Source organism: Neofelis nebulosa, chromosome 7 (genome assembly GCF_028018385.1).
Source record: "Neofelis nebulosa isolate mNeoNeb1 chromosome 7, mNeoNeb1.pri, whole genome shotgun sequence".
Classification (NCBI taxonomy): domain Eukaryota; kingdom Metazoa; phylum Chordata; class Mammalia; order Carnivora; family Felidae; genus Neofelis; species Neofelis nebulosa.
This window is the reverse complement of record NC_080788.1, coordinates 69,261,377-69,287,470: the sequence shown is the minus strand read 5'-3', so window position 1 is coordinate 69,287,470 and position 26,094 is coordinate 69,261,377. Positions and strand designations below refer to the sequence as shown.

The following is a 26,094-nucleotide window of genomic DNA, read 5'->3' as shown; positions in this document are numbered from 1 at the left end:
GTTTCCTGACTTCAGCAATGTTCGTCTCTCATCTAACATTGGTATTCTTTGCAGGAAAAGATCATAGAATTTAGTGTAATAATAATCCTAGGCATATATATTTATATACCTCCTTAAAATGCTACATGATTTAAAGCAATGCCTATAAATAGTTTCATTCATGGCCCTAGGCTCATGTGTTTGACTTTAGGGATGATGTGTCATTGGATGTCTATGAAATGCCCTGAGGAGCTGCTCTTTTGGGAGATGATCAGCCACTTACTTGGAGCTTTTGCATTTGATGACATGAATTCTATTTTTAGGACTTAAGCAGATTTGGGATTTGCTGCATTGGAGTGCTACTGTGAATCCTTATGAGCATAATTTTTCTTTATCTTTCTGGACAGAAAAAAAAAAAAAAACAAAACAAAAACCAAAAACCAACCAACCAAACAAAAAGCCCTTAACATGAGTATGTGATGTTTAATGTACCCTCTGAATACAGGTTTCTTTTCTTAAAGCAGGGATTTTTTGCATCCCCAATCAGTCTGTCACCCCCAGCCCAGGTCAAGTTTCCTAGAAGAAAACAGTTTTGAACACAGCTCACTATCGGGCATGTTATTATTATTTTTGTTTTATTAATGAGGAAGTAAAGATTCAGGGAGTTTAGTAATGCCACTAAGTTCAAACAGTTAGTAAAGGTCACAGTCAGAATTTGACACCATCTGTCAAACCATTCACATCTACTTCTTACTCAAACCTCAATATTCGAATCTGTGGATCAACAATAATGTCTTTCTCTAAATAACATAAAAGATTTCCCTGGAACCTGGATTTTAGTTTTGCCTTGTCACTAGGTGGGTATGTTGGAGAGATCACAATCTTCCTGGGTTTCAGTTTCCTCAAGTGTAAAATGAGCAGATAGGAGATATACAAGATCCCTTCTAATTCTAAATTCTATTTCATTTCATTTGAATTTAAGCATAACTTTAGAAATTCAGACATTGCATTTGTTTGATGGATATGGATGCTTTCCTCAAAGATTCTGAAATTGATAAAGCCTACTGCTCATTCCTTCCTACTTCCTGATCTGCCCACAGCCTTCCCCTGCCTTTGTCCACCTTCCATCTCCACCTGTCTGCCCTTGCTCGTATATTCTCCCTCCGTGTACTTCTCATCAGGAGAGTTAGAGGCTGGGAAGGATAGATAAGGTGCTCTCTCAGAATTATAGCTACCTATCTGCTTAGTGACATTGTATCATTTAACATCATAAGAAATGAAAATGGGGCAGTGGGATTGGGAAGTGTTGATCTCAAATTGACAGATACCAGCCACGAGACTATATTTTTGCCAAAGCTCTGTCTTCCTAGATAAAGGCATGAATAATTACACACAGGCCTACACCCTCTTTACAAGTACTTAACGATGTCACTTTCCATTAGCTACACATCTAGATTGCTGTCTCTCTTGCTTGTAAGTACATGTTTGAATAACATAACGGAAGACAACCTGTCTACCTTTACATATCAGTTCTGATATTCACGGTTGAGGAAACTTCACCTCTTTGAATTTATTTTAAGTCAAGTATGATGGATGGCCTTGAGAACTGTAGCATAGGAACAAAAACTCATGAGAGTCTCAGGCTAAGGTTTTTTTCCCCCGCTTCTCCTTTTGGAAGCATACGACCACTTCATCACTGCTGTCAAGTGAGGGCTCAGTGTGACAGGAAAATTGAAGGAGGAAGGCTGAAAGGCACTGTGATTTTGTTCCTTAGGGACTTTTGTCCAGATCTGATGATATGATATGTTTTCAAACTTCTCTTTGGAAGTGGATTTATATATCTATTATATACACACATATATTCATACTCTTTAGATAATTAAAGACAATACCAGCTAAACAAGGTTAATTTTTCTTTTTTTTATGTTTTTTTTTTTTTTTTTTTTTTTTACTTATTTTTGAGACAGAGAGAAAGCACAAGCTGGGGAGGGGCAGAGAGAGAGGGAGACAGGAACCAAAGCGGACAGTAGAGAGCCCGATGCGGGGCTCAAATTCATGAACGATGAGATCATGAACTGAACTGAAGTCAGATGCTTAGCTGACAGAGCCACCCAGGCTCCCCAGATTAATTTTTCTAATGAGATGTGGTTTGTGTGTGAATCTTGGTATGAATGAGGAAATGGATATGCCATGAATTTTTGCTTGATTTTCTAAAAACCTGATATATTGAATAATTGTTTTTAGTAGGAATTACAAAATATATATTGTAGTCATTAAGCCCTCTCAGCTGAAGTGGTTTAAAGTTTTTAACAGATATAGTGCTTCTGGTGGGGACAGATGATAGTCTATTGTGCAGCTATTTCAGTAAATAAACCCAAAATCTCAATAGCTCGCAGCAAATATTTATTGTTCTCATTCATCGTCCTAAGAGTTGGTTGGCCGAAGTTCACTTGATCTGATCTGGGTTGGTTCCAGGCAGCAGGACTATGTCTGGGTCTTCTCTGTGTGTCTAATTTGGGCTCCCTAGCACGTGCTTATCTCATGCTGATGGCAGAATATAGAGCAAGAGGGGAGAACATGAAATGCCTCTTAAGGCCTTGGCTCAGCATTGGCATCTTGTCCCATTGCCCACATTCAATTGGCTAACGCAAGTCACAAGGCCAGGTCCAACATTCATGGACCAGGGCAAATATACAACGTCTATGCCAATGGGTGGAGCTACAAAGGCAACCAGAAAAGGCCTTGGGTGCATAATTGTAATGTGGGGAGGAACTGAAGAAGTGGGAACAATAACCCAATGTACCTCGGGTAGGGACACTTACTCCATTTTGGAAAGATGAGCTATGGAGACTGCTTTCCAGTTTTAAATGGCATATTACCTTTCCTTTCTGTCTGCTTCTATTGTGTTGATAATTGACAGCAAAACCCCAGTCTGATGTTGTAGGTTAGCATCAGGAAGTGCAGCTCATCATTTGAATGGTTGGGAAAAGCACAGACTTTCAAAGTGGTCCCAAGGTAAGTTGCCCTTCCTGTACTGTGACTGTGCTCTATGTTGTATTAACAGCGGTCAGCTGTAGAATTAACCTGTGTGCATGTGTGGTTCTTCAAGCTGTTGAAATGTCTTTGAGAAACAAAACAGCCAGTAAATATTGATTAAAACACAGACTTATAATATGCACATGGAAGGGAAAGACATAATTGAGTTGAGGAGACTGTTTTAAGCTTTTTGCAAAACGTCCAATGAACATCTAACACCTCAAAATCTATTTGTGTCATAAAATAAGATGACAGTTGACTATTTGACGTAATATACTTACCTAATTTCAGGTAATTTTTCTCTCTTTATTACGTTTATTCAGTTGAAGAGAGTAATGTGGCCACTACCAATTTCAATCAATATGGACATGTGCTTTATTTTTGACTGTTCAAAAAACTTGTGTTGGTATTATTAAACTTCTCTCTTCAAAGACTTACTCTGTAAGTTTGTCATGTCCTTTCTAATGGTGAATTTGTCATTTGCACCTATTTTGTCAGACTTTTGAGAATAACAGTTTTGTTACTTATTTCTGCCCTTGGTCCTTTCCTGTCGTCCTGATCTTGACCAAAATTACTATGTGTCACCTTTATAGCTTGTGCATTTCCTTCTTAGGGATATTGTCTGGTTAGATATTAGACATTAAAAAATTGGCTTTTTAAAAATTATCTCCAAAACGAAATTATTTTTCATTGTTTGTGCCTAAACTTGATGTTGTCTAGCCTCTGCATAGAGAGTGAATTGGGCTGCACTGCGCACCTTAACGAAGCATTGGTTAGCCACTGCAGGGTGTGGGAGTGTGTTTGTGTGTGCATCTGCATTTTATCAAGGACACTGGGTCCATCATGCTATCGTGGGACTTTATCGCTCTCTTATACCTAAATGATGAACTTCCAGTCACCAGACAATGTGCCTTTGATGACGTGGCTGTCTTGCCTTAGATGTTGCATATTATGTTGTTTGTGATGTACGTATTATGTTTTATGTTGTTTTATTAATCTGTGTAAACTTTATCCAAAGTCATCAGCTATCCTCCACCCCCCCCAAAATGAAAAGTGGAGGGATTTTAAAAGAGGGATGTGGTTAGTAATTAACACATTTCAGAGTACACCAATAAATTTAAAGAGGTTGATTTCCTCTTTCTTGCCAGGTTTAAACAGAAATATTCTAGGAGAGGGATGAGCCTTATAAATGGAAGTTAAATGGAGCTTTAATCTCTCCATCTGGTAAAGCACAGCCAGCACTACCTTCCTCTCAGGGTCACTATAAGGATAAAGGGGAGAGAGGTGCTTAGCAGAGTGCTCCTCTCTGAGGTTCTTTTAGGCAGTAGCCCTTTTCTGTGACTTCTGAGAGGAGTGGGGACACTCTGCAGCACGTGAGGCCCTAAGCAAAAGCCCAGGAGATGGTCTGTCTAGAGAGTAGGTTGCAAGGGGCATGTGGAAAGGGTGAGGCCGGGTGAAGAAAAAGACCCTCTTTCTAAATGAAGGAAGAGCCTGGTTATGCCTTTCCAGACACCCTGTGTCTGCAGAGGAGATGCCTGAGGTCTTGAATTCTTATTTTCTTGGTAGCTACAGAAAAGTGTTTTGTCAACAGTCTGCCAGAGGGCAACTGTAGAGACACTGTGATCTGTGTCACCTTCCCCTTTGACGTGTGATTGGAAACCAACCAACTGAACAAGCAAACAAAAAGCAAAACCTTGGCTGTTTTCAAATTTTCTTTCTTCTAAAATTCTACCTTAATGTAAAGGATAAGTGTGTTACCCCACAATCCTTTTGCTAGCCAACTTAGTCTCAGCTCCAGTAACTTGTACGTCAGGTTTTCAGTATGGCAGAAGTGGTTGGCTGGCTTTGGGCCACTATCAAAGAGACACTATTACAAGAATTATGTGTAATATACCCCATCATATACCCAGTAGTGATCTCTGTTGCCTAGTGCACTGAGCCTAAACCCTTCTGCCTGGTTGCTTAATATTTTGCCAAGGTTGCTCACTAGGAATTAAGAGAGGCCCAGGAATTTGAGAGCTGCGTGAGACTTTAGAGGTGATCTAATCTAGTGTTTTCCAAATTATGTTTCAGTGGAGTACTAGAGACTTCCAACATGCTTAACAGGTATCCTTTAAATGGATTCTGTGGTCAAATGAGTTTGGAAAACACCATCACACAGAGCTAAACTCTTTTACTAAAGGGTGTTTAAAGGTCTTTAATATGGTAACATGAACTGTGGCTCCAAGGGATACAGCATGCAGCTTTTCTCACACCATTTGACCCTGAAGTCCTTTTGTTATACAACATGTATTGCCATTTCAAGAATGCCAGGCAGTAGCTATATAATCTAATTATTATGAGCCTGACTTCTAGTGTTTAACTGCCTGGGTTCAATGCCTGGCTTTACCATTTATTGACCTTATGATCTTGAGCAAACTGCTTACCCTCTTTTGTGCTTCAGTTTCCCTGTCTAAAATGCGAGCACAAATTCTACCTGTCTATAGCGTTACTTTAAAAGTTAAAGAACAGAACTGAAAACAGTACCTGGCACGTCCTTGACTATTACCATCCTAACGTAGTTTAAGTAAAAACAAGCTTAATACCCTCATTCCGGAGCTGAGGAAAGTGAGTCCCAAATAGTTCACTCATGCAGTGTCACTCATTCAATAAGTGACCAAGTGCCAATATGCATCACACACGATATTTCTGTCCCCAGAAATAAAGGCGAACATGGGGCAGTTCCTGTTCCATAAGAACACCCACACTAGTGACTAGTGACTTGGCTCAGATAACACCTTTTAGTAGTGAAACCAACAGCTCAGGCCATCCGACTTCTGTCCCTCCCTCTCATCCTCCAACTCTGTTCTGAAAGAGAATGATCTGTATGGCCTGGATTGGTAAGCAAGGATAGTGACCATAGAGAATAGCCAATAGACTTCTCTTTTTAAATTGGGTATGAGGGCAAATGTTTTAAATTCTTTGTTAGTGGTGATCCAGAAAGAGTAATCGAGACAGGCACTTTTGGAAGAAAGCAAACTCTAAAAACACACCCTAGAAAGGAATGTAGGAGGTAGTATGAAATGGCCCATATACGAGACCCCAGATATGGCTGGCTTGGTGTTTTTCTTGCCACTGTGTCACTGATGGTCTTCTCTGGTTTTGTCTAGGCATCTCCTCCGAGGGCTTCCCCCGGGACTGTTTCAATGAGCAGACAGCAAGTAGAGACCTTCCCAACAGGGATGGAAGTGCATGGTTCCTGGGCTATAGAGCAGGACCAGCCTGTCCATTTCTGCTCCACGAGGAAAGGGAGAAGCCAAACAAAAGCGAACTGTACTTGGATCTCCATGTAAGTAGAAATCTTTGTGCTTGAGCTGTGATTCTTTGCGGTCAACTGAGATGTGTTTAATGGAAATTGTGTTTGTAAAACTGCTGAAGCTGCATTTTGTGGGGAGGTCATTATCTAAAAATCAGTCCATGGCAGAAAACAGATATACCTCAGTGTCTGAAATTTGTGCACCAGAAAGTGACTGTGTTTAGTGTCTACCTGAATGTTTTCAGAGTGCTCTCCTCATATCAGCTTTGCCTTGTTGTGGGAGTACCTGTTTGCTGCTTGCCACCTGTTAATATCATTTTTCTAAAAAGTTGAGAACATGTGTTAGCCAACTGATAGGCTCTGGAATCTCCAGAGCAATGCCAACAGCCTGTCTTCCTGACACATTCTAAACCTTTCTTTCTCTCCAGGTGCTCTGTTAACAGGTGAACAAAGCAGTAGGCTGGGTTTTAGCTCCTTCCACGTTGTAGATGGCCTGTTAGAGTGACCAGACTGTCATGATTGTCACCACATTTCTCTACCTCTCAGTTTCTTTTCAGAGATGGGGTGAACATTAGGAATCCAAGAAGGGCTTTTCTTTCTTTCTTTCCTTCTTTATTCTCCCTTTCTTCCTTTCTTCCCCTCCCTCTTCCTTTCTTCCTCTTCCTCTTCCTCTTCCCTTTTTTCCCATTAACTTTAATGCCCATTGGCAAGCTCGTGTCCTTGATTCCTTTTGATACCTTCCAGTTCATTATGTTCAGGCCCAGAAGAAAAAAACCCAGCGAACCTTGTGCTTTTCATAATTATAGTCGCATAGTCACTGGATGCCACTTTAGAAAAGCATTTGACATCCCAGTTATTGGAAAAGGAGGTTTGGAATGAAGTTGAAAGATGAAAAATCTACAGCCTTTTGTGAGATGAGATGGAAATTTGTAATGTTTTTGGTTTTGTCTCCCTACCTTCCAAAGTTAGGTTGTGCATCTTGAGATGTGGTCAATGAAAGCAGTGTAACAGTGACATCTATTGGTCAGATTACTCTAAATTGCATTTGCTGCTACCCGAGGCTTGGGGTCTAAAGGTGTTGCAATGGATTTGTGTGTGTGTGTGTGTGTGTGTGTGTGTGTGTGTGTGTGTGTTTCAGAGCTTTTATTTATTTAAGTAATTTCTACACCCAGCGTGGGGCTTGAACTCACAACCCTGAGACCAAGAGTCACACACTCCTCTGACCAAGCCAGGCAGGTGCCCCTGAAATGGATTTTGAAACATCTGTTTTTTAAAAAAATGTTTATCCGTTTTTTTAAACACATTGGCCAAACTATGTATTTCTGGTTTATTTAATTTTACTTTTTTCAATTATGAAAATCATACACAATCCTTTTCGAAAACTTGAACTATGTACTAAAATTGAAAGAAAAGAAATAACCCATAATTTCAGCAGGCAAGGATACCAACTGTTAAAATTTGATAAATTTTCTTTGTATTTTTCAGAGAAAAATATGACTTTTTTTAAATGAGAGATTTTTTTAACCTACAAGCATAGATTTTATATGTTTCCTCCTTTTTTTCTTTCCTTTTTTTCTCTATCAATTACTCTTACATTGCTCATCCATATTGTTACATATCATTTCTAGATGTATTTTAAATGAATGTTCTACATTCTAATATTCTACCAATATATTCTAAATCTGAAATTTTTTAAAAAATCATTTCTCTATTATTTGATGTTGACGTTGTTTTCAATTATAGAATAGTCCACAATTTGGAAATAGATGGCACTACCCAACATATAATTTTTCCTATACCTCTTCTCCTCCCACCAATATTAAGGACCATTTCTTTAAGATAAACTTGGGATTATTATTTGTAAATACAAGTAAATTTAGGCTTGTGATTCATATCACTGCCTAAAAAAGGTCTTTTTCCTAAACCAGCCTTTAATGGCTTATATATTTACATATTTATAATATTTATGCATTTATGCATTTATAAATATATATATCATATATGATATAAAATTATATTGGTATATAAATAATTACATAAACATATGATAAAATATATAAATATTCATGTTCCTTAGTTTTCCATTAATTATAATTTTTAAAAATTGGTCTGCTTTCTTTAGATTGTTTTCCACATCAGTGGTTTTTACACCTTGGGCCCTAAGGCTCCTCACCTCCAAGCCCTCTACCCTCTTCAGACAGTACAATTTAACTCCTATGTTTTGTTTATTTTATCATTATTATTTTTTAATGTTGATATTGTAAGTAAGATTTCCATTTGAAGGGGTTCTACTCAGTAAAAGTTTTGATCAGCACACCCGCTTGCAAGGAGGTCTTTCCTCTGGGAGGCTTTCAACAGTAAGGTCAGGGAGGCATGTATTGCTGTGTGATACTTGGATCAGTTTTAAATGTTAGACGGGACTGCTCTGTTTTCAGTTCTGGAACTGATTTGCAGAATTAGCATCAGGAAGTTGCTTTCCTCAGCCTTTTTCTATAGGTAGGCTGCTTCTCATTAGTATGCAGAGGTGATAGCTAAAACATTTAATTGGTGGGAATTTGACACCCAGAAATCAGAATGGCCACTGGCATTAGGGCTGGAGCTACAATTAAATTCCTTAAGTTCTCTTATGCAGCCATGAATTAATTTTGTTGTTGTTGTTATTGTGTAGAGCCAGAGAGGAAATATTATTTTAGGCTTTGGGGACCATATAGTCTCTGTTGTAACTACTCAATTCTTATGACAAAACAGCCATAGAGAATATGAATGAGTGAGTTTGTGCTCCAATAAATGTTTATAGATGCTGAAATTTGAAATTCAGATAATGTTCACATGTCAAGAAACATTCATCTTTTGATTTTTTCCCCCCACCATTTAAAAATAAAAAGATCACTCTTAGCTTATGAGTCATCCCAAAACAGGCGGTGGGTCAGATTTGCAATTTGCCAATCTCTGCTCTAGCCCAAGAGATGGAGATCTCCTTCATTTCCACTCTCAGCTCAACCGCTCACCAGCTATGGGATTGTGGGCACTTGCTTACCTTCAGTTTCTTAATCAACTGTGTTTTGACAGAATGGAGAAGAGTAGGAACAGATGAAACAAAGAGTCTTTTAGCTATAATATTAAATTTCCTGATTCTGTTATAGGAGCATAAGTCAACCCAAGCAATACCAATATGTGGTAAACGGGATTTATGTATTTATTTATTTATTCATTCATATGTTTATTTATTTTTGTGACAGAGAGAGAGAGAGACAGAGAATGAGCGAGGGAGGAGCAGAGAGAGAGGGAGACACAGAATCAGAAGCAGGCTCCAGGTTCTAAGTTGTCAGCACAGAGCCCGACACGGAGCTCGAACTCACAGACCACATTATCATGACCTCAGCCGGAGTCAGATGCTCAACCAACTGAGCCCCCCGGGCGCCCCAAACGAGAATTATTTAAAGAAAACAAATAGATCTTAATATGTTCAATGCGAAATCTTTGTCCTAATAGGTGGAACCATGTCACAACTCACGTTGCAAGACCAAAATTTGTAGTCTCCTAACTCTATTTGAAGGCTCACAGGACTTTCTGTGTCTCCAGTACTATCCTTCCCTTCTCCCTGAGTTTTATTGATGTATCTTGACATATAATATTGTATAAGTTTCAGGTGTAAAACATAATGATTTGATAGAAGTATAGGGGCGCCTCCTGGGTGGCTCAGTCGGTTAAGCGGCCGACTTTGGCTCAGGTCATGATTTCATGGTCCGTGAGTTCGAGCCCCGCGTCGGGCTCTGTGCTGACAGCTCAGAGCCTGGAGCCTGTTTCGGATTCTGTGTCTCCCTCTCTCTGACCCTCCCCTGTTCATGCTCTGTCTATGTCTGTCTCAAAAATAAATAAACGTTAAAAAAAATTTAAAAAAAAGAAGTATATATTATGAAATTATTACTGTAACAAGTTTCGTTAACATCACCTCACACAGTTGCACATTTTTTTATTTTAAATTAAAAAAAATTTTTAACATTTATTCACTTCTGAGAGACAGAGAGAGACAGAGTGTGAGTGGAAGAGGGGCAGAGAGAGAGGGAGACAGAGAATTGGAAGCAGGCTCCAGGCTCTGAGTTGTCAGCACAGAGCCCGATGTGGGGCTCAAACTCACGAACTGTGAGATCATGACTTGAACCAAACTCGGACGCTTAACTGACTGAGCCACCCAGGTGCCCCAACACATTTTTTTTTTCTTGCGATGAAAACTTTAAGATCTATTCTCTTTGCAGCTTTCAAATATGCAATACAGTGTTGTTAACTCTAGTCACGATGCTGTACATTACATACTCGGAATTGATTAATCTTTTAACTGGAAGTCTGTACGTTGTGACCACCTTTATCCATTCCCTGCCTCTGGCAATCTGTTCTCTGTTTCTGTGAGTTTGGTTTTTTGTTTTTTTGTTTTTTGTTTTGTTTTTGTTCTGCATATAAGTAAGAACATAAGGTATTTGTCTTTCTGGTCTTATCTCATTTAGCCTAATGCCCTCCAGGCCCATCCTTATTGTCCCATGCCGTTTTCATCTTTTAGTTACTGAACTGTGGGAAAATACAGAGGTTCCTTTGGGGAATGGCAGGAGGGGAGTGAGGCTGGCGTAGGGTAGACACTAGGCAAGCTCAGGGTACCATCTGTTTACCAACCAGTATGTATTTCAATGTTTAAACATCCAGTGCTGCTGTCTTAGTGTCACTTGGCTGAATGTCAACCAGACTGCTGTGCAGAGAGGTTCTGTTGGGTGATTATCTTCTAGTCCCGCTTATACAAATTCTGTGGACCATTCTGGTTGGTCTGCGAAACTCCTGAAAGACTAAACACGCAGTCAGCTCTACTTTTGGGTCATGAGGTAGCTTAATATTGTATAGGACATACTTCTAGTGAAAAAATGTTTGTTTTTTTGTCTGAAATTCAAATTTAACTGGTTGTCCTATGTTTTGTTTACTGGATCAAGCAACCCTAGGTATCAATTTTGGGGCAGCATCCAAATGCACCAAATGTGTGAATTGCTCTGGTGAATTGCATCTGTATATGATAAACCTTTGGTCATCCCAGAGTGCCCATTTAGAGTATGAACATTACAAAGTTAGCCTTAAAGGGCAGTATCTTATATACCACCAAACTAGGAGCTATCATCAGCCATGTTCCTCAGTTTTTGGTATACCTTGAACCAGATGTGTCAAAGGCAACTGATTATGGACAGACTAGAGAGTAAATGGGGTCTAACTTCTTACAGTGAGTGAATTTTCTCAAAGATTCCATTTGAGAGGAATGTTCACTGATGAAGTTTTGGGGTGATGGCGGGGTTGAGAGCTGATGGCCAAGAAATAATTCTTAAACACATCTTTGGTGCAAAAATGTGATTTTATTGAAGCATGGGGACAGTACCCAGGGGCAGGAAGAGCTGCCCTGGGGTTGTAAAGAGTGACTAGTCATATACTAAGGAATTGGGGGAGGTAAAGACAAAAGGGAGGCCTCAAGAGGGACTTTGATATGCTAAAGAGGACTCCTGAAATACCTGAGGCCTTGCTATTGTCAAGCTAAGGTGATTTTCCTCTAGTAAAGCATTCACCTTAGGATGGTAGGGGGTTCCTGGAGAAATGTTCTACTCTGTATTTGCCTCAAGTGTTTGTCAATGGGCTATAGTTTACAAGGAAATTTAATTTTACCTACCATTTCCTTCTTGCCTTTGTTCCCCACATCACTATTGAGGGGAGGGTGACACTAAGGGCTCTAGGAAACTGAGTGTATAGGTTTCTGGAGATTAGGCTCTTGATAAGATTGCCTTTTTCTTGTAATTTACTAAGATATTTGTAAACTGATGGAGACTCACTGTGATCTCTATCAGTTAACTCTTTGTTTTCCCCTTTCCTTTGTTCTTGGGCAGCCAGGAGTACCTGAGGAATATACACGCATCCCACCTTGTGTGTGTGGTGGGGGTGCTGTGCTAGCTTGTGCTTGACCCTCAGCTTGCCTTATGGGTTGCCACATCATATCCCCCCTGATTAATTTTGACCACTAAATCTTCAAGGTTGCTGAAGGTGGAAGGTCTCATCTTCTGTAGCTTCTTCGGGCTGAGTAGGGTCACAGGGATGTCCCTATCTATGGTCAATATTGATCATTTGGGGAGCATATAGAGAAGTTACAAAAGGCAGAGGCAGCTGAATCCAAGGTGGACATGTGTGAACCTTCTTGAGTAGGAAGGATTATCTGTTGGCTTGAAGTTATTGTAGTGATGGAGTCTTGGCACCAGGCAGAGACACATGGGCGAAAACAGCAAGATGTAATTGGAATGACAAGAAAGAAACCGCAATGAAAGTACTTTGGTAGTTGACAGAAATGCTCCAGTCCAAGAGTTTAACCAATCATTAAAGGAAAGAGAGACTGTTTGAAGCACCAATTGGAGTATTCATGTCAGTTAGAAATCCAGAAATATTTGCGTGGTCATCTGGAATGTATACATAGCCTTTTGTTTTTATGAGAGTATAAGTTTCCACCTTGTGCAGCAGTTAAAACATCTAATGCCATCCTATTTTGTATGCATTTGAGTTATTCAGTATTTAGTAATAGAATATGACGTTATTTTGAGAGTCATGTAAGGCCTTAACTGTATAACATGTGGTGTTTAACCATTATATAGACTGTTTTGTTTAGTGAACAATCAGGTAGTTAATAAGGCATTTCTTTTATAGAAACAAGAAAAATATAGGTTAATAGTCTGAGCAAATTACAAACCCAGTGTCTGCCCGTGATAAGATTTTTAGATGTCTGGCTTAAAGCCTCTTCAGATGGAGTGGAAACAGGCAGCAGGAATCAGATGTTTTTGGGTTTGTGCGTTTGTTCTTTTTTTTTTTTTTTTGGTTTGTGATTCAAATGTCTGTGGTGATCCTTTTGAATGGCCCTTTGTAAGAAGGAACAGTAGAAATTGGGGAAAGGAGAATGAAAAAGAAAGGTACAACCATCATAAGAGAAGTATGAGGTCTTCCACACGTTTACAGGAGTAAGAAGGAAGATTAGTTTGCCCATTGGTTTTCTGTGAAGGAGGCACAGGAGCCCTGTATTTTAGATACAGGAGCCCATGAAATGTGCTCCCTAACTTTATTCCTGGGGGAGTACTTAATATGACCCAGTAGGGGCCCTTCCATTTTGGAGTTAAATCCCCTGCTGTGTTAGACTTTCAATCCTTTAAATAAACCAGGTCTTTTGGGTTTATATGGGGTGGGTTTCTAGGAACTGTCCTATCAGGTTTAGGGAGGATATGGTTTGCACAGAGATTTATGAATTAACCCGGTCTTAAGTGAATAATTTAATAAGGCACTATAGTCTTTATCTATTGATAGGTCTGCAGTGAGAAAATAATTTTCATAGACAATTGTTGGGGTGAATCCATCCCATTTTTTAGTTGTTTAATTATATGCCCATGAAGTTTTTTTATTATCCCCACAGAAAAACAAGCACAGAAGTTTGTCTATACGTGAAATATTGTGACACATTTTCCAAAGTTTACCTCACGTTGTCTAGTTTAGGCAAACATTTAAAGACAATCAGAACTAGAATTTAACATCTATAAAGGTACATTATTGAGACATCGTTTTTTTCTCTTAAAACCCTCATTACCAGAGATAGCCAAATCAAGACTAATTTGTTTGTAAAACAAGTCCAGTTTTAATAAACTTGACCTAATTATTTACATAAGGTCAGCAAGAATAGCGACTGATCATATAGATCTTTTACAATTTGCTTTGCTGGAACGCTTTATAAGGAATCTAGATCCAGGCTTTTAGTAGCCTCTCCGGGCCAGAAGCCATGCCAAGTACTCGCCATCAGACGTGACTGCAATACATGAAGATTTGGGCAAATTCCTTTCCATGAGGTCCCCAACATACCATGAGGTTCCTGCACCTGCCAGGAAGTGATACTCTTTACTCATCTGGTAAGGCTGCTGGAACCTCTGTAAGCAAGGTATCAGGCCAACATTTCCAAGGGGCTTTATGGCTCCATGTTTCATAAAGTCAGCCTTAGTTCCTTAGAGCTATATGGTCAGATCTGAGTCTATGCACGACTCTCAAATATGACATTCCAGTCAAAGCCTTGGTAAAATAACCAGTATTTCCAATGGTATCCTGTTACAAGAAGAAGATTCTTATTGAACTCACATAAGTGATTATAATTTCCTTAAAAGAAAGAACACTCACTGAGAGTTTTTTAATTTTAGAGGGTTCAGGTAGAGAGAAATGTTAAATACTCCATTTTGTTCACAAATGAATACTTCGTCACATTCATGTATGTCATAGATTAGCAAGCGTTTAGAGAACCAGCAACACTTTAAAACAAAAGTGGCAAAATTATAACCGTGTCCTTCAGTTCATTTAGTCCCATGTTCCTAATTCTTGTTCAGTTTGAAAGCAGCTTTTTAGTTCTGGCAATTCTTACCCATCTTAGTATTGATCTTAAAGGTATTGAATACCTGTATCTGTCATGGAAGTCCTTTTTACAAATCTTGAAGATGAAACACATTTAGTATGAGCATCTGAATAATTATAAATGACAGAAATCTCAGAAATGGACATGGTTAACAATCTGATGAGAGTTCATTCTGATGCAATTGATACAGGAAATTTCATCATCTCTGTGACACCTAACACCTTGATAATCAGAGTATCAAGTGATGACCTTATTACCAAAACATTAAAACTTCAGGAATTGCATTTATATTTGAGCAGTTATAGCATTTACCCAGACAATATACTAAGGTTTACCATTATTTGTTTGACAGTGTTTCCAGAGTAACTTCACATACCAAAGAAGGCCTAATTGGTCAAAAATTCATTTACAATTTAAATCCTGGGAAATTTGTTAAAACCTTAGAAAGTTATAAGGCACATCCTAAATAGATTACAGATCATTACTAATCTTAAAACTTTAAATCATTTGTTTACCCAGTGTGGCAATGAGAGATCCTAAAGGCAAATATGTAGGGTTATATAGTTGTTAGCAAAACTTAGCTCCTTTAACATTGAGAAGTTTTAACTAAGTAATCAAAGGCTTGATAAAGACAAAACAGAAGCTTTGGTTTTCTCAGCAGACAAAAACAACAACAACAACAACCCTTTGTTTACATTTTCTTATCAAGAGCAGATCAATGGTCCAAGAAAACTTTGTCTTTTGAACAGAGAAAAACAGAATCCATTTCAACTTAGTCCGTCCTGACCACACATGAAATTCCTTTCCAAAGAGTTCCCTTCAGGAACCTTCTACAACTTTCCTTGGCCTTCAAATTTTGTCCCAAGCCATTTCTCTCCAAACAACCAGTCTCATTTAGGACAAAATTACTTTCTTTTACCTTCAACAAAACATGTATTTCCATTCCTTCTATCTTTCTTACACATTTTCTACTTTTTTACATAGAGTTGTTTTATTTCCATCAGTCTTACTTATATTTAGCAGAATTTTAACTCTTAGAGACATTAGTCCCCAGTGAAAACTTAGTAACCAATTGAGAAGCATCAAACCAGAATTGTTTGCATGGCAAATTCATGAATCAATTATCATATTTAAATAGAAATCCCCGTTTATGCCGATCATCAAGTTCAGTTCTTACGCAATTTTCCACACTTCCCTGACATCCAGCTGTCCTCTATATCCACTGTAACATAATGACAAATCTCATAGCATCTCAGATTGCTTCATAAAACTAAAAGAACTTGGCTTGCTCATTGAACTCTTAATGGCTAGTGGAACTGTGACACTCACTTCTCTTTGATCTTGATCCTTACTTTATTGTCCTTATTTCCTCTTTGTCTATTCCAACATGTACTAAATAGTTGTGCATATAAAATTTGGACTCTTGAGAATGTATGGACTTTTAAAGCCTGGGAGAACATGGAATAGAACTGAGTTTTATAAAAATACTGAGGAATTTGTCTAGGAATTGTATTTAAATGAATTGGAAACATTGCAGCGGAAGCATTTTATTTGGTTTCCCTAAAATTCAGGCAATTGCTTTTTTGCCTCCTTTGAATGAATTCCACTTTTTCAGCCTCCCTTTTCTGTCTTGAAACTACAGCTCTATGCGTACTCACTAGACTGAGTCCTGCGAGCTTCACATGGTCTCTTTAAAGCCTGCTCTCCGGATTCTACATGTATCATTTATGTTTCATGTGTGTATTTCAGAAAAGCATTTTTCTTCTCTCTCCAGGATACACATGGACATTTGTGGTTAAAACGACAATCCCATATGACCCATTTCGAGTTTTAAAGGAAGTAGTAGCCTTTGCCTATAGAATGCTCAGGGGACTCCTATGTTAACGTGAGGTTCCAGTGTGTATGGCCTAGTTGTTTTTCTCTTGCCTTTTGATTTTTATAGGCTTTAATTAAGCCATCTTGATTTATTATTACCATTATTTCTAAATTGCATTAAGGACTGCAGCTACTCCATAAATGTCCTGTGTATAACATAATCATAAACTTCCCTCTCCATCTACAGAAAGTAAAAGACCTTGATTCTGGGAGCTGTTAAAACATTCTTTCAGAATATTTCATGATACTTTTTAAAGCATTGAAAGTGACAGTCATGCTGTATATACTTTGGTTTAAATGCCAAATTAAAATGATGTACAAAAAGGAGGCAATAGTGAGTATATGTTATAACTCTGGGAATGTGATTCTTTCACCCACTGATCCCTGCAACTAACCATACTCTACAATGACAGCCACTATTTATCGAATGTCTTTGGTGATGAAGCAAGCACGGGGTTAGGAATATTAGCACATTCAGTTCTTAGTACAGTCCTATGAGTTAAGTATTTTTCCAATTCTATAAATGTAGATACTGGTTCAGAGATGTTAAGGAACTTGCCTCAGTGACACAGCTAGTATGTGATAAGTAATTTTCGTATTGAACCCAAACACGTCCCATTTCAAAGCCATAACTCTTGCCCCTCTTCTCTTTGCCCTCCCTTTAACTGTGTTTGAAAAAATAGGATCATAGCTGTGACAACGCCTACCTTACTTTTTCCTTTGTAATTTTAATGCATTCACACTTGTTTCCATATTTGTCTCTTAAAATGACTAAATTATGAGTATTAACTTAAAGCAATCATCACTGATCAAATCAGAGCTCATAACCTTTGTTTCCCTTCTGTCCTCGGCAAATTCTTTCTAGCTTCAGTAGCCAGTTGGTTCTGGTAATGAGGTGATCTATTTTGCCTCCATTCTGGCTTTTCCATTTGAAGGAGAACTATTACAAATACTATAGTTTGGCTTTATGGTAATGAAAAGAATGAACATTAAGAATCAGATTGATCCAGTTCAAATCCTGGCTTTGCCACTCATTGGTTGTGTAATCTTAGGATTGACCTAATTTCTCTGAACCTCAGTATTAACAGCTATAACAGTGTCTAGTACAGCAGTCACTAGCTATAGGTGGCAATTAATTAAAGTTAAATAAAATTTAAAATTTAGTTTCTCAGTCACACTAGACACATTTTAAGTGCTCAGAGGCCTACCTGTAGCTAGTATCTACTGTTTTGGACACACAGATAGAGATCATTTCCATCACTGCAGAAATTTGCACAGGACAGCATTCATCTATAAAATGGGGTTAATGATACTTTTCATGGAGCTATATAGTAGGGTTAAGGAAGGCACGAGAAACCTTGCATAAAGGTGCCCACTCGGGACAATATAGACCTCCTAAAAAATGCTTGCTCTCTTCCCCTTCTTCTGTCATGCATGCTCTTTTCATCCACCTTCATTTTGTTTTAGGTAAATCCATACCTGCCCTAATTTTTTCTGTTGCCTCATTTAAATATAAAATTATTTAGAAATAATACCTGGATCTTTGGTGTTTGAACTAATATTCTCAAGATAACTTGATAACTTTTACCTAAAAAAAAATGTAAGGAAAAGGCAAAGATACACAGTTATGGCATAGCCAATGGCTATGTAGTTTTACTATTGGGGAAGAAGGAGAGTATAGGCAGGAATAGGTTACCTCTGGTTTATTAGATTCCAGATCTTCACCTAAAAGTGTTATCAAGAGCGACTTTAGCCACAATGAAATGCTTTCTTTATGGACTCCATGCCTTCTGAAGTGATTGTCCATGTGGAGCATAAATATTATTGATTTTGGAAAAGCTCAAAACCTTCACAAACATGTCCCAAGAAATTGTGTACCTTAAAGAATACTCCTTCTCTCCCCTCCCCTCCAGCTTCACGGGTAAATCTTGGCCTTTCCTTTTCCCTCTTACATTATTTTATTTTATCATGGACATTGAATCCATTTCCAGAGAACTTTTAGTACTGTTCGGTGGAATCAGTCTTAGAAATATTTGATAGTAAGACCCTACCCAGTTAATGTAATAACTACTTCAGCCTTGATTTGGTATTTGTAAGAGAAAGGAAATTTTTTTTTTTTTTTTAATTTATTTTTGGGACAGAGAGAGACAGAGCATGAACGGGGGAGGGGCAGAGAGAGAGGGAGACACAGAATCGGAAACAGGCTCCAGGCTCCGAGCCATCAGCCCAGAGCCTGACGTGGGGCTCGAACTCACGGACCGCGAGATCGTGACCTGGCTGAAGTCGGACGCTCAACCGACTGCGCCACCCAGGCGCCCCGAGAAAGGAAATTTTAAATGAAGTAACGCCTTTGGAGTCTAATGACTTGGCATACAAGCAAAAGAAGAAAATGGTTAGTGCCCTGCTGGAGTTGACCTGGGTACTTTCCCAGGCCAGCCACTGTCTGGGAGCAGCCCTTCCCCCAAGTGGGCTGAGGTCACAGTGCTTAGGGATCACACTTTTGGGTTTCAGCAACAGCGTGTTATCAATAGACTCTTGAGAAAAGGATTTTCTTGAGAAAATCGAAATTCGTGCGTTTTTGTTTGTTTATTTATTTATTTTTCTGAAATGATTGAGTTGGTTTAACAATCATCTTGGAGCACAGGAAAAGGATTAAAGAGCATGATGAACTTTGTCTCCTTCTACAGTGGCCACCTGGGAGAATTTTAAGGTAATTTACTCCCTTCAGGTAATACAGATGGGAAAAACAATCCAGAGTGTATTGGCCCTAAAACATTCCAAGGAACCCCTTGAAAGAATTTTCTTTGATGCTCTATTCACTCTTGGCACAGATGTGGCATGGGTGGGTGTTGTATTTAGTAGGCCTTTCTATAACAAAGAATCCTGTTCAGACCAAAGGGCCCCTCTGCCCAAGTGCATATTTAGGAGGGAATTGGGTGGGGCAGCTTCCTGCGTGGGCTGTCAGTTCATCAGTAAATACTTGTTTCATATTGGCAAGGCTAAAAAAATCTGTTCGATGCAGGTTGATGGCCCTAAAACAGTTGTTACTTTGCTATGAAAATATATCATACCTATGTGGTACCTACTATGTGCCAGGCATTGATGAGAGTGTCAAACTTATTAGTTCACTTAATGCTCCTAATAACCCATGAAGTAGGTACTTTTCTTATTGCCAGTATGCTGGTGAGGAAGCTGAGGCATAGGTTGCTTGCCCAAGGTCAAGCTTCTTGAAGGAGAAGAGTAGGAGGTAAGCCCAGGACCCAAGGCCAGGATCTTAACTGTGCACCCTGCCCTGGTTCCTGGTCATTGAAAGATCACATCCACACTGCTCTCTCATTTGCTTCCATCCTGACAAGTATGCCCCAGTCTCTCTTTCTGACTTTCAGAGTCTTCTAGTTTGTTACTGACCTTCAACTCATTTTCCCCTGGAGATTTGGTACTGCTCAGTGGAACCAGTCTTAGAAACATTTTACACTAAGACTGCTCAGTGGAAGAAGGCCTTAATCACTGAGACCGGCCCTCGCAATAGGGCAGGTGCAGCCTATTGTTTTTTGGTTTTTAAACAATTAGTAAAAACTGCTGCGGGCCTCTTGTGGGCTGACCCAGAGGAGCTGTTATAAGTTTCGTGTTAGTGGGGAGAGGGAAGGCACACCATGAAGTCGGGGAGGATGCTATGAAGCTGCAATAGAAAGAGAAGCCTAAAGAGGTCTCTGGCTTGGTCTTGTACTTGGTCTCGTGACTCCATTTCCAAGATGTGGAAAGTGAGCATAAGGAGGATGCTGTTCCGGAGGAAGGTAAGCTCATGGGCCAGGGCAGTAGGAAGACCGGAGGTGAACAGCAGTCAGGACACCTCGTTTCCCCTCTTGTTGCTCATGTGAGCAGTGTGAACTGGTGCCAGTTATTTAGCTTCTCTTGATTTCAAATGGCTTCTTCTTTAACACAAGAATGTGGAACGAGTTGATTTCGAGTATTTCTGAAGTCCCGTTCAGCTTCCCAGCAATTTGATTCTACCCACATTCTTTCGTAATCCTCAGCTCCTTTCATGGGATGTCATTAGTTTGACAAGTGGCTTTTTTGAGTGCTTGTGATGTCATAATTTCCTCAGATCTCACTGTTTGTATCAGACTTCATTGAGTAAGTTAAAACACCCTTCCTGGACCAAAAAAACCCATCTCTACTCATTACCCCACTCACATCTTTATCCACCACTGCCTTCCTTCCTTTCCCCAGTCCACTGGTATAAACTTGTCTTCTACAGAAATAGTTTCTCTACCCTTACTTACCTTTAGTAATTTTAACTCCCTTCTACTTTTCTCCAGCAATTGTCACATGAACCTAGTCGAACCACTTTAGAAGCTAGAAGCAATTAGTCATTAAAAACAGGCCCAGAACTTGTAATAAATTGGATAAGAGAAACAGGAGAATCATGTGGCCTGATGCTGTGAAACTGACCTCATTTGCTCTACTTTTCCCTTGACTTTCTGGGGTTTTATGAGAATGTGGGAGGGAATTATCTAAACTGAATGATTGGGTGGGGGATTCCAAAGAGTAGAGGGTGGGAGGACTTTAGGAAGTTTTTCTTGTAAGCAACGTCCAGTTTCTGCAAATTGACTTAAAAAATGCTTTTTAATGCTGATTCCTCTAACCTTATGAGAGCCAAGAAGGTTGGTTCTACTGACTGGTCTCAGGTGATGTGCCTTTTTGTTACAACCACCCTTTTAGGCTTATCTCACGAGGTGTCTGTGGGACTGATGTTCTTATTACCTGAGGTACAGTAGCCTTCAGCCTCAGTCTGAGAGGATGGTGAGAAGGGAGAAACATGGACAATTCACTAGTAGTAAATTCTTCACACAAATATATGTTGAGTTTTAAAGTAGCTGGGTACCAATTGTTTTTAACAAATAGTTACAAAGAATATCACATGGGTCAAGTGCTACCTGTTTTAACTTGGTTGTCTAAGGTGAATCATTTTATCTGACCTTTTGCACAGGTATAGCTGTTAGAAGGCTTAAGGGCCTTAAGGTTAAAACTGTCAAGGAGCATGAGTTTCCTGTCCCCTTTTAGCTAGACTAAGAATCAAATGGACACGAGACAGATGAACAGGAGAAAATCAGATTTCATTTTGTAAATACAGGGAATCCACACAGACATGTAAATTCCAAAGACAGGCAAAATGAGGTATGTATGTCATCCTAAACTGGGTGGAGGTCTGGGACTTCAAAGAGAAGGAAGGCTATTCACAGGACAACAAGAGCAGATGTTTGGAATCTAGATGTTTATCTTGCCATACAGATGGGTCACTCAGATAAAATTTATCTCTGGTAATAGCCATTATACTGGGAAGAACCCTCAATTTAGATTTTCCTATGTAGTGAAGGGAAGGGCAAAAAGTTTTTTCTGAGCCTGCAGGATCTCAGTTGCCTTCATCACAAAATAATCTTCATGCCAAAGTGGCCCATCTTGGGGTGGCCTGCCCTTGGCCCCTACAGAACAAAAGAGATTCAGGAGAAAGTCCTGGCTTCTACCGGTTTTGTGTAGTAGGTATTCAATAAGTATTCATCACAGAATAAGACACTGAGATAAATGATGTTGGAGAGAAGTGATTATTTTTCCTCCTGAAAATGTTAAAGCATTAAATAGACTCATTTTTCAAGACCAATCAACCAATTTGCAGGCTTCTTAAAAATCCTAGAACAGAGCACAGGCAGTAATGTGTCTGACATTGGCCGTAGCAACATTTTTCTGGATCGGTCTCCTGAGGCAAAGGAAATATAAGCAAAAATAAACTATTGGGACTATGTCAAAATAAAAAGCTTCTGCACAGTGATGGAAACAACAACAACATTAAAAGACAATCTACTGAATGGGAGAAGATATTTGCAAATGACCTATCTGATAAAGGTTTGGTATCCAAAATACATAAAGAGCTGATACAACTCAATGCTCAAAAACAAATAATCCCATCAAAAATGGGCAGAAGACCTGAACAAACATTTCTCCAAAGAAGACATCCAGATTACCAACAGACAATGAAAAAATGCTCAACATCACTCATCTTCAGGGAAATGTAAATCAAAAGTACAATGAGATAACAGCTCAAACCTTTTTCATTATAGGTAGAATCAACAACACAAGAAAAAATGTTAGCGATGATGTGGAGAAAAACCCTCTTGCACTACTGGTGGGAATGCAAACTGGTGCAGCCACTCTGGAAAATAGTATGAAGGTTCCTCAAAAAGTTAAAAATAGAACTACTCTATGATCCAGAAACTGCTCTACTGGGTGTTTTCCCCCAAAATACAAAAACACTAACTCAAAGGGATACATGCACCCCTGTGTTTATTGCAGCATTATTTACAATAGCCAAGATATGGAAGCAGCCCAAGGGTCCATCAGTAGATGAATGGATAAAGAGCTAGAGTGTATTATGCTAAGTGAAATAATTCAGTCAGAGAAAGACAAATACCATATAGTTTCACCATGTGGAATTTAAGAAACAAAACAAATGAGTAAAGGAAAGAGAGAGAGACAAGCCAAGAAATAGACTCTTAACTATAGAGAACAAACTGACGGTTACCAGAGGGAAGTTGGGTGTGAGGATTAAAGAATGTATTTATCATGATGAAAATAAAACGGTTTAAAAATTTTGCAGGCTTCTTATTTGAACATTATGGTCAAACATTTTTTTGATTTCTTAAATCACCAGCAATAGTCACATTTCTAATGGTCTGAGAGTCAATATTCAAACATCTATTTGAAATACCATGCTGCTCTCTCTTACTTCTCTTTATTATTTAGATGGTAACTGCTTGCTTTCACTGAGAATTGTTTTAGGTCCAGGGGCACCTGGGTGGCTCAGTCGGTTAAGCATCCAACTTCAGCTCAGGTCATGATCTCACAGTCCGTGAGTTTGAGCCCCGTGTTGGACTCTGTGCTGACAGCTCAGAGCCTGGAGCCTGCTTCAGATTCTGTGTCTCCTTCTCTGTCCCTTCCCTGCTTGTGCTCTCTTTCTCTCAAACATAGATCAACATAAAAAAAGAATTGTCTTAGGTCCACTGGTTGCTATTCAAACTGAGTCTCACCTATTTACCTTCATGTGTCATGAAAGTGGAGGGCTGGGGTTTTCTTCATCCTTATATCCTTGGAGCCTGGTATGTAGTTGGTGCTTAATAATTGTTGGATAAATACATCTTTGTAACAGAGTTAAGCTTCATAAATGAAGGAGGGTTGTATGGGGAAAGCTTTTTAATGTGTTTGACTCCAGGGGGTTCTGTGTTTTGTCTGTGACTAGTACACAAGCCAGCTAGGCTTTTTTGCTTGATTTATTTTTATTTTTTCTAATCAGCCACTCTAGATTTTCCCCTAAGTTACAAGGGGAAAGAATGATCATTCTCACATTGTTTTGTGAAGTTCATCTTCTGTGTCCTCTCAGAGGATAAAATACACTTTGTGTCCTAGTGAGAGACTAGTAGTTTAATTTCTGGATTGTTCTCTTGGCCATCGTTGCTTAACAGGTTTTTTTTTTTTTTTTTTTTTTTTTTTTAAGTTTTATTTATTTAAGTAATCCCTACACCCAACATGGGGCTCAAACTCATGACCCCAAGATCGAGTTGCACACTTTGCCGACTGAGCCAGCCAGGCGTCCCCATGGTTACTTAACTTTTAGTATATGTGCTGCCGAAGCGAGCACTGTTACTTAACTTTTAAAATAAACCTAATAGCTTACTTACCTCTAACCCAGGGACTGGGATCAAATCATTTCCTAGGACTCAAGACTTGTCACAACTTCCATGAAATTGTATTGGCATCCGTGGGTATTGAGAGAATGCTGAAAATCTTAATTCTCCATACTGTTGTATAAAAAGGCCAACAACCTTTGGGGGACACTTTATGTCCCATTTCGTCCAGATGTGCTGGGAGTGCTCAGAAACTTATTCTCGAAACTGATAGTTAGGTCTGAGAAAAATAGAGCCTCCAGTTAAAAAGGTCGACACCAGGGCACCTGGGTGGCTCAGTCGGTTAAGCGGCCGACTTCAGCTCAGGTCATGATCTCACGGTCCATGAGTTGCAGCCCTGAGTCGGCCGCTCAGGGCTCTGTGCTGACAGCTCAGAGCCTGAGGCCTGTTTCAGATTCTGTGTCTCCCTCTCTCTGACCCTTCCCTGTTCATGCTCTGTCTCTCCCTGTCTCAAAGATAAATAAAACGTTTAAAAAAAAATTAAAAGGGGCGCCTGGGTGGCTCAGTCGGTTAAGCATCCGACTTCGGCTCCGGTCATGATCTCACGGTCTGTGAGTTCGAGCCCCGAGTCAGGCTCTGTGCTGACAGCTCAGAGCCTGGAGCCTGTTTCAGATTCTGTGTCTCCCTCTCTCTCTGCCCCTCCCCTGTTCATGCTCTGTCTCTCTCTGTCTCAAAAATAAATAAACGTTAAAAAAAAAAAATTAAATTAAAAAAAAAAAAGGTCGACACCAAATAGGTGTCATATCTCTTCCCCACATATCAGTGTTGGACGGTCTATATGTTGTTAAGAACATAAGACTGATCTTATGATTTGATGTGGTGATTCCTTTTCTCCTCATTCTTGCAGAAGCAGAAGTCTGATTTTTATCAAAGGGCATTTCCTCTGGACAGGAAACTGTTCTAAGACTTGAATGGTGCCTATGAAGATTTCTGTGTGTTATGGCGGCCTTTTGATAATCCCACACATACTAGCATCAGGAGTGAGTGGGAAAGTCTCCATTTAGACACCAGGTCAAACCAGGGGCCAGGAAGTGCTGTCTTAACTTTTCCATAGGGATTGGTGGGATATTATAATATGTACCCTTTTTGTGTGAGGGTTCCTTTTGAACACACTGCTAGAAATGTATTGCAGTCGGGGCGCCTGGGTGGCGCAGTCGGTTAAGCGTCCGACTTCAGCCAGGTCACGATCTCGCGGTCCGTGAGCTCGAGCCCCGCGTCAGGCTCTGGGCTGATGGCTCTGGGCTGATGGCTCTGGGCTGATGGCTCGGAGCCTGGAGCCTGTTTCCGATTCTGTGTCTCCCTCTCTCTCTGCCCCTCCCCCGTTCATGCTCTGTCTCTCTCTGTCCCAAAAATAAAAAAAAAAAACAAAAAACAAAACAAAACAAAAAAAATGTATTGCAGTCAAAATTTTTCAGTGTTAATACTTATTGGGGAACATGATTCAAGTCATCAGAGTGACATTCATGGCTGTTCCCTGGTGCACATCAAGCAAGACTGCCGTTTTGCACAAGAAGCTTGTGGCTCCAGCTTCTATTTTGCAGAATAAATTGCTGTTTGTGTTTAACACTTGGGCTCAATCTTCTTGCAGCTTTGCTCAGAGGGCCGGTGATTACTCCTAAGCCAGTTTGACTGCCATGATCCAGTACAGTAACTTGTCCATCCCAGGTGCTTAGTAAATGCCTGCTGACTGGACCAGATTTGAAAAACACTGAGACCTTCAGGTATGACAG

General features: G+C 39.5%; 1 protein-coding gene across 5 annotated transcripts in view; it reads left to right on the top strand.

Annotated features, from left to right (window-relative positions):
• Nucleotides 1-26,094, top strand: part of FMN1 (formin 1) — a 433,957-nt gene that overhangs the window by 110,400 nt on the left and 297,463 nt on the right. For 4 of the 5 annotated variants that reach the window (XM_058738286.1, XM_058738287.1, XM_058738289.1 and 1 more), the window contains one exon: nt 6,165-6,343. The exons of the other annotated variant lie outside the window; for it this stretch is intronic. In XM_058738286.1, the coding sequence (XP_058594269.1) occupies nt 6,165-6,343 (179 nt within the window). The remainder of the gene's footprint in view (nt 1-6,164; nt 6,344-26,094) is intronic. 5 annotated transcript variants of the gene reach the window in all.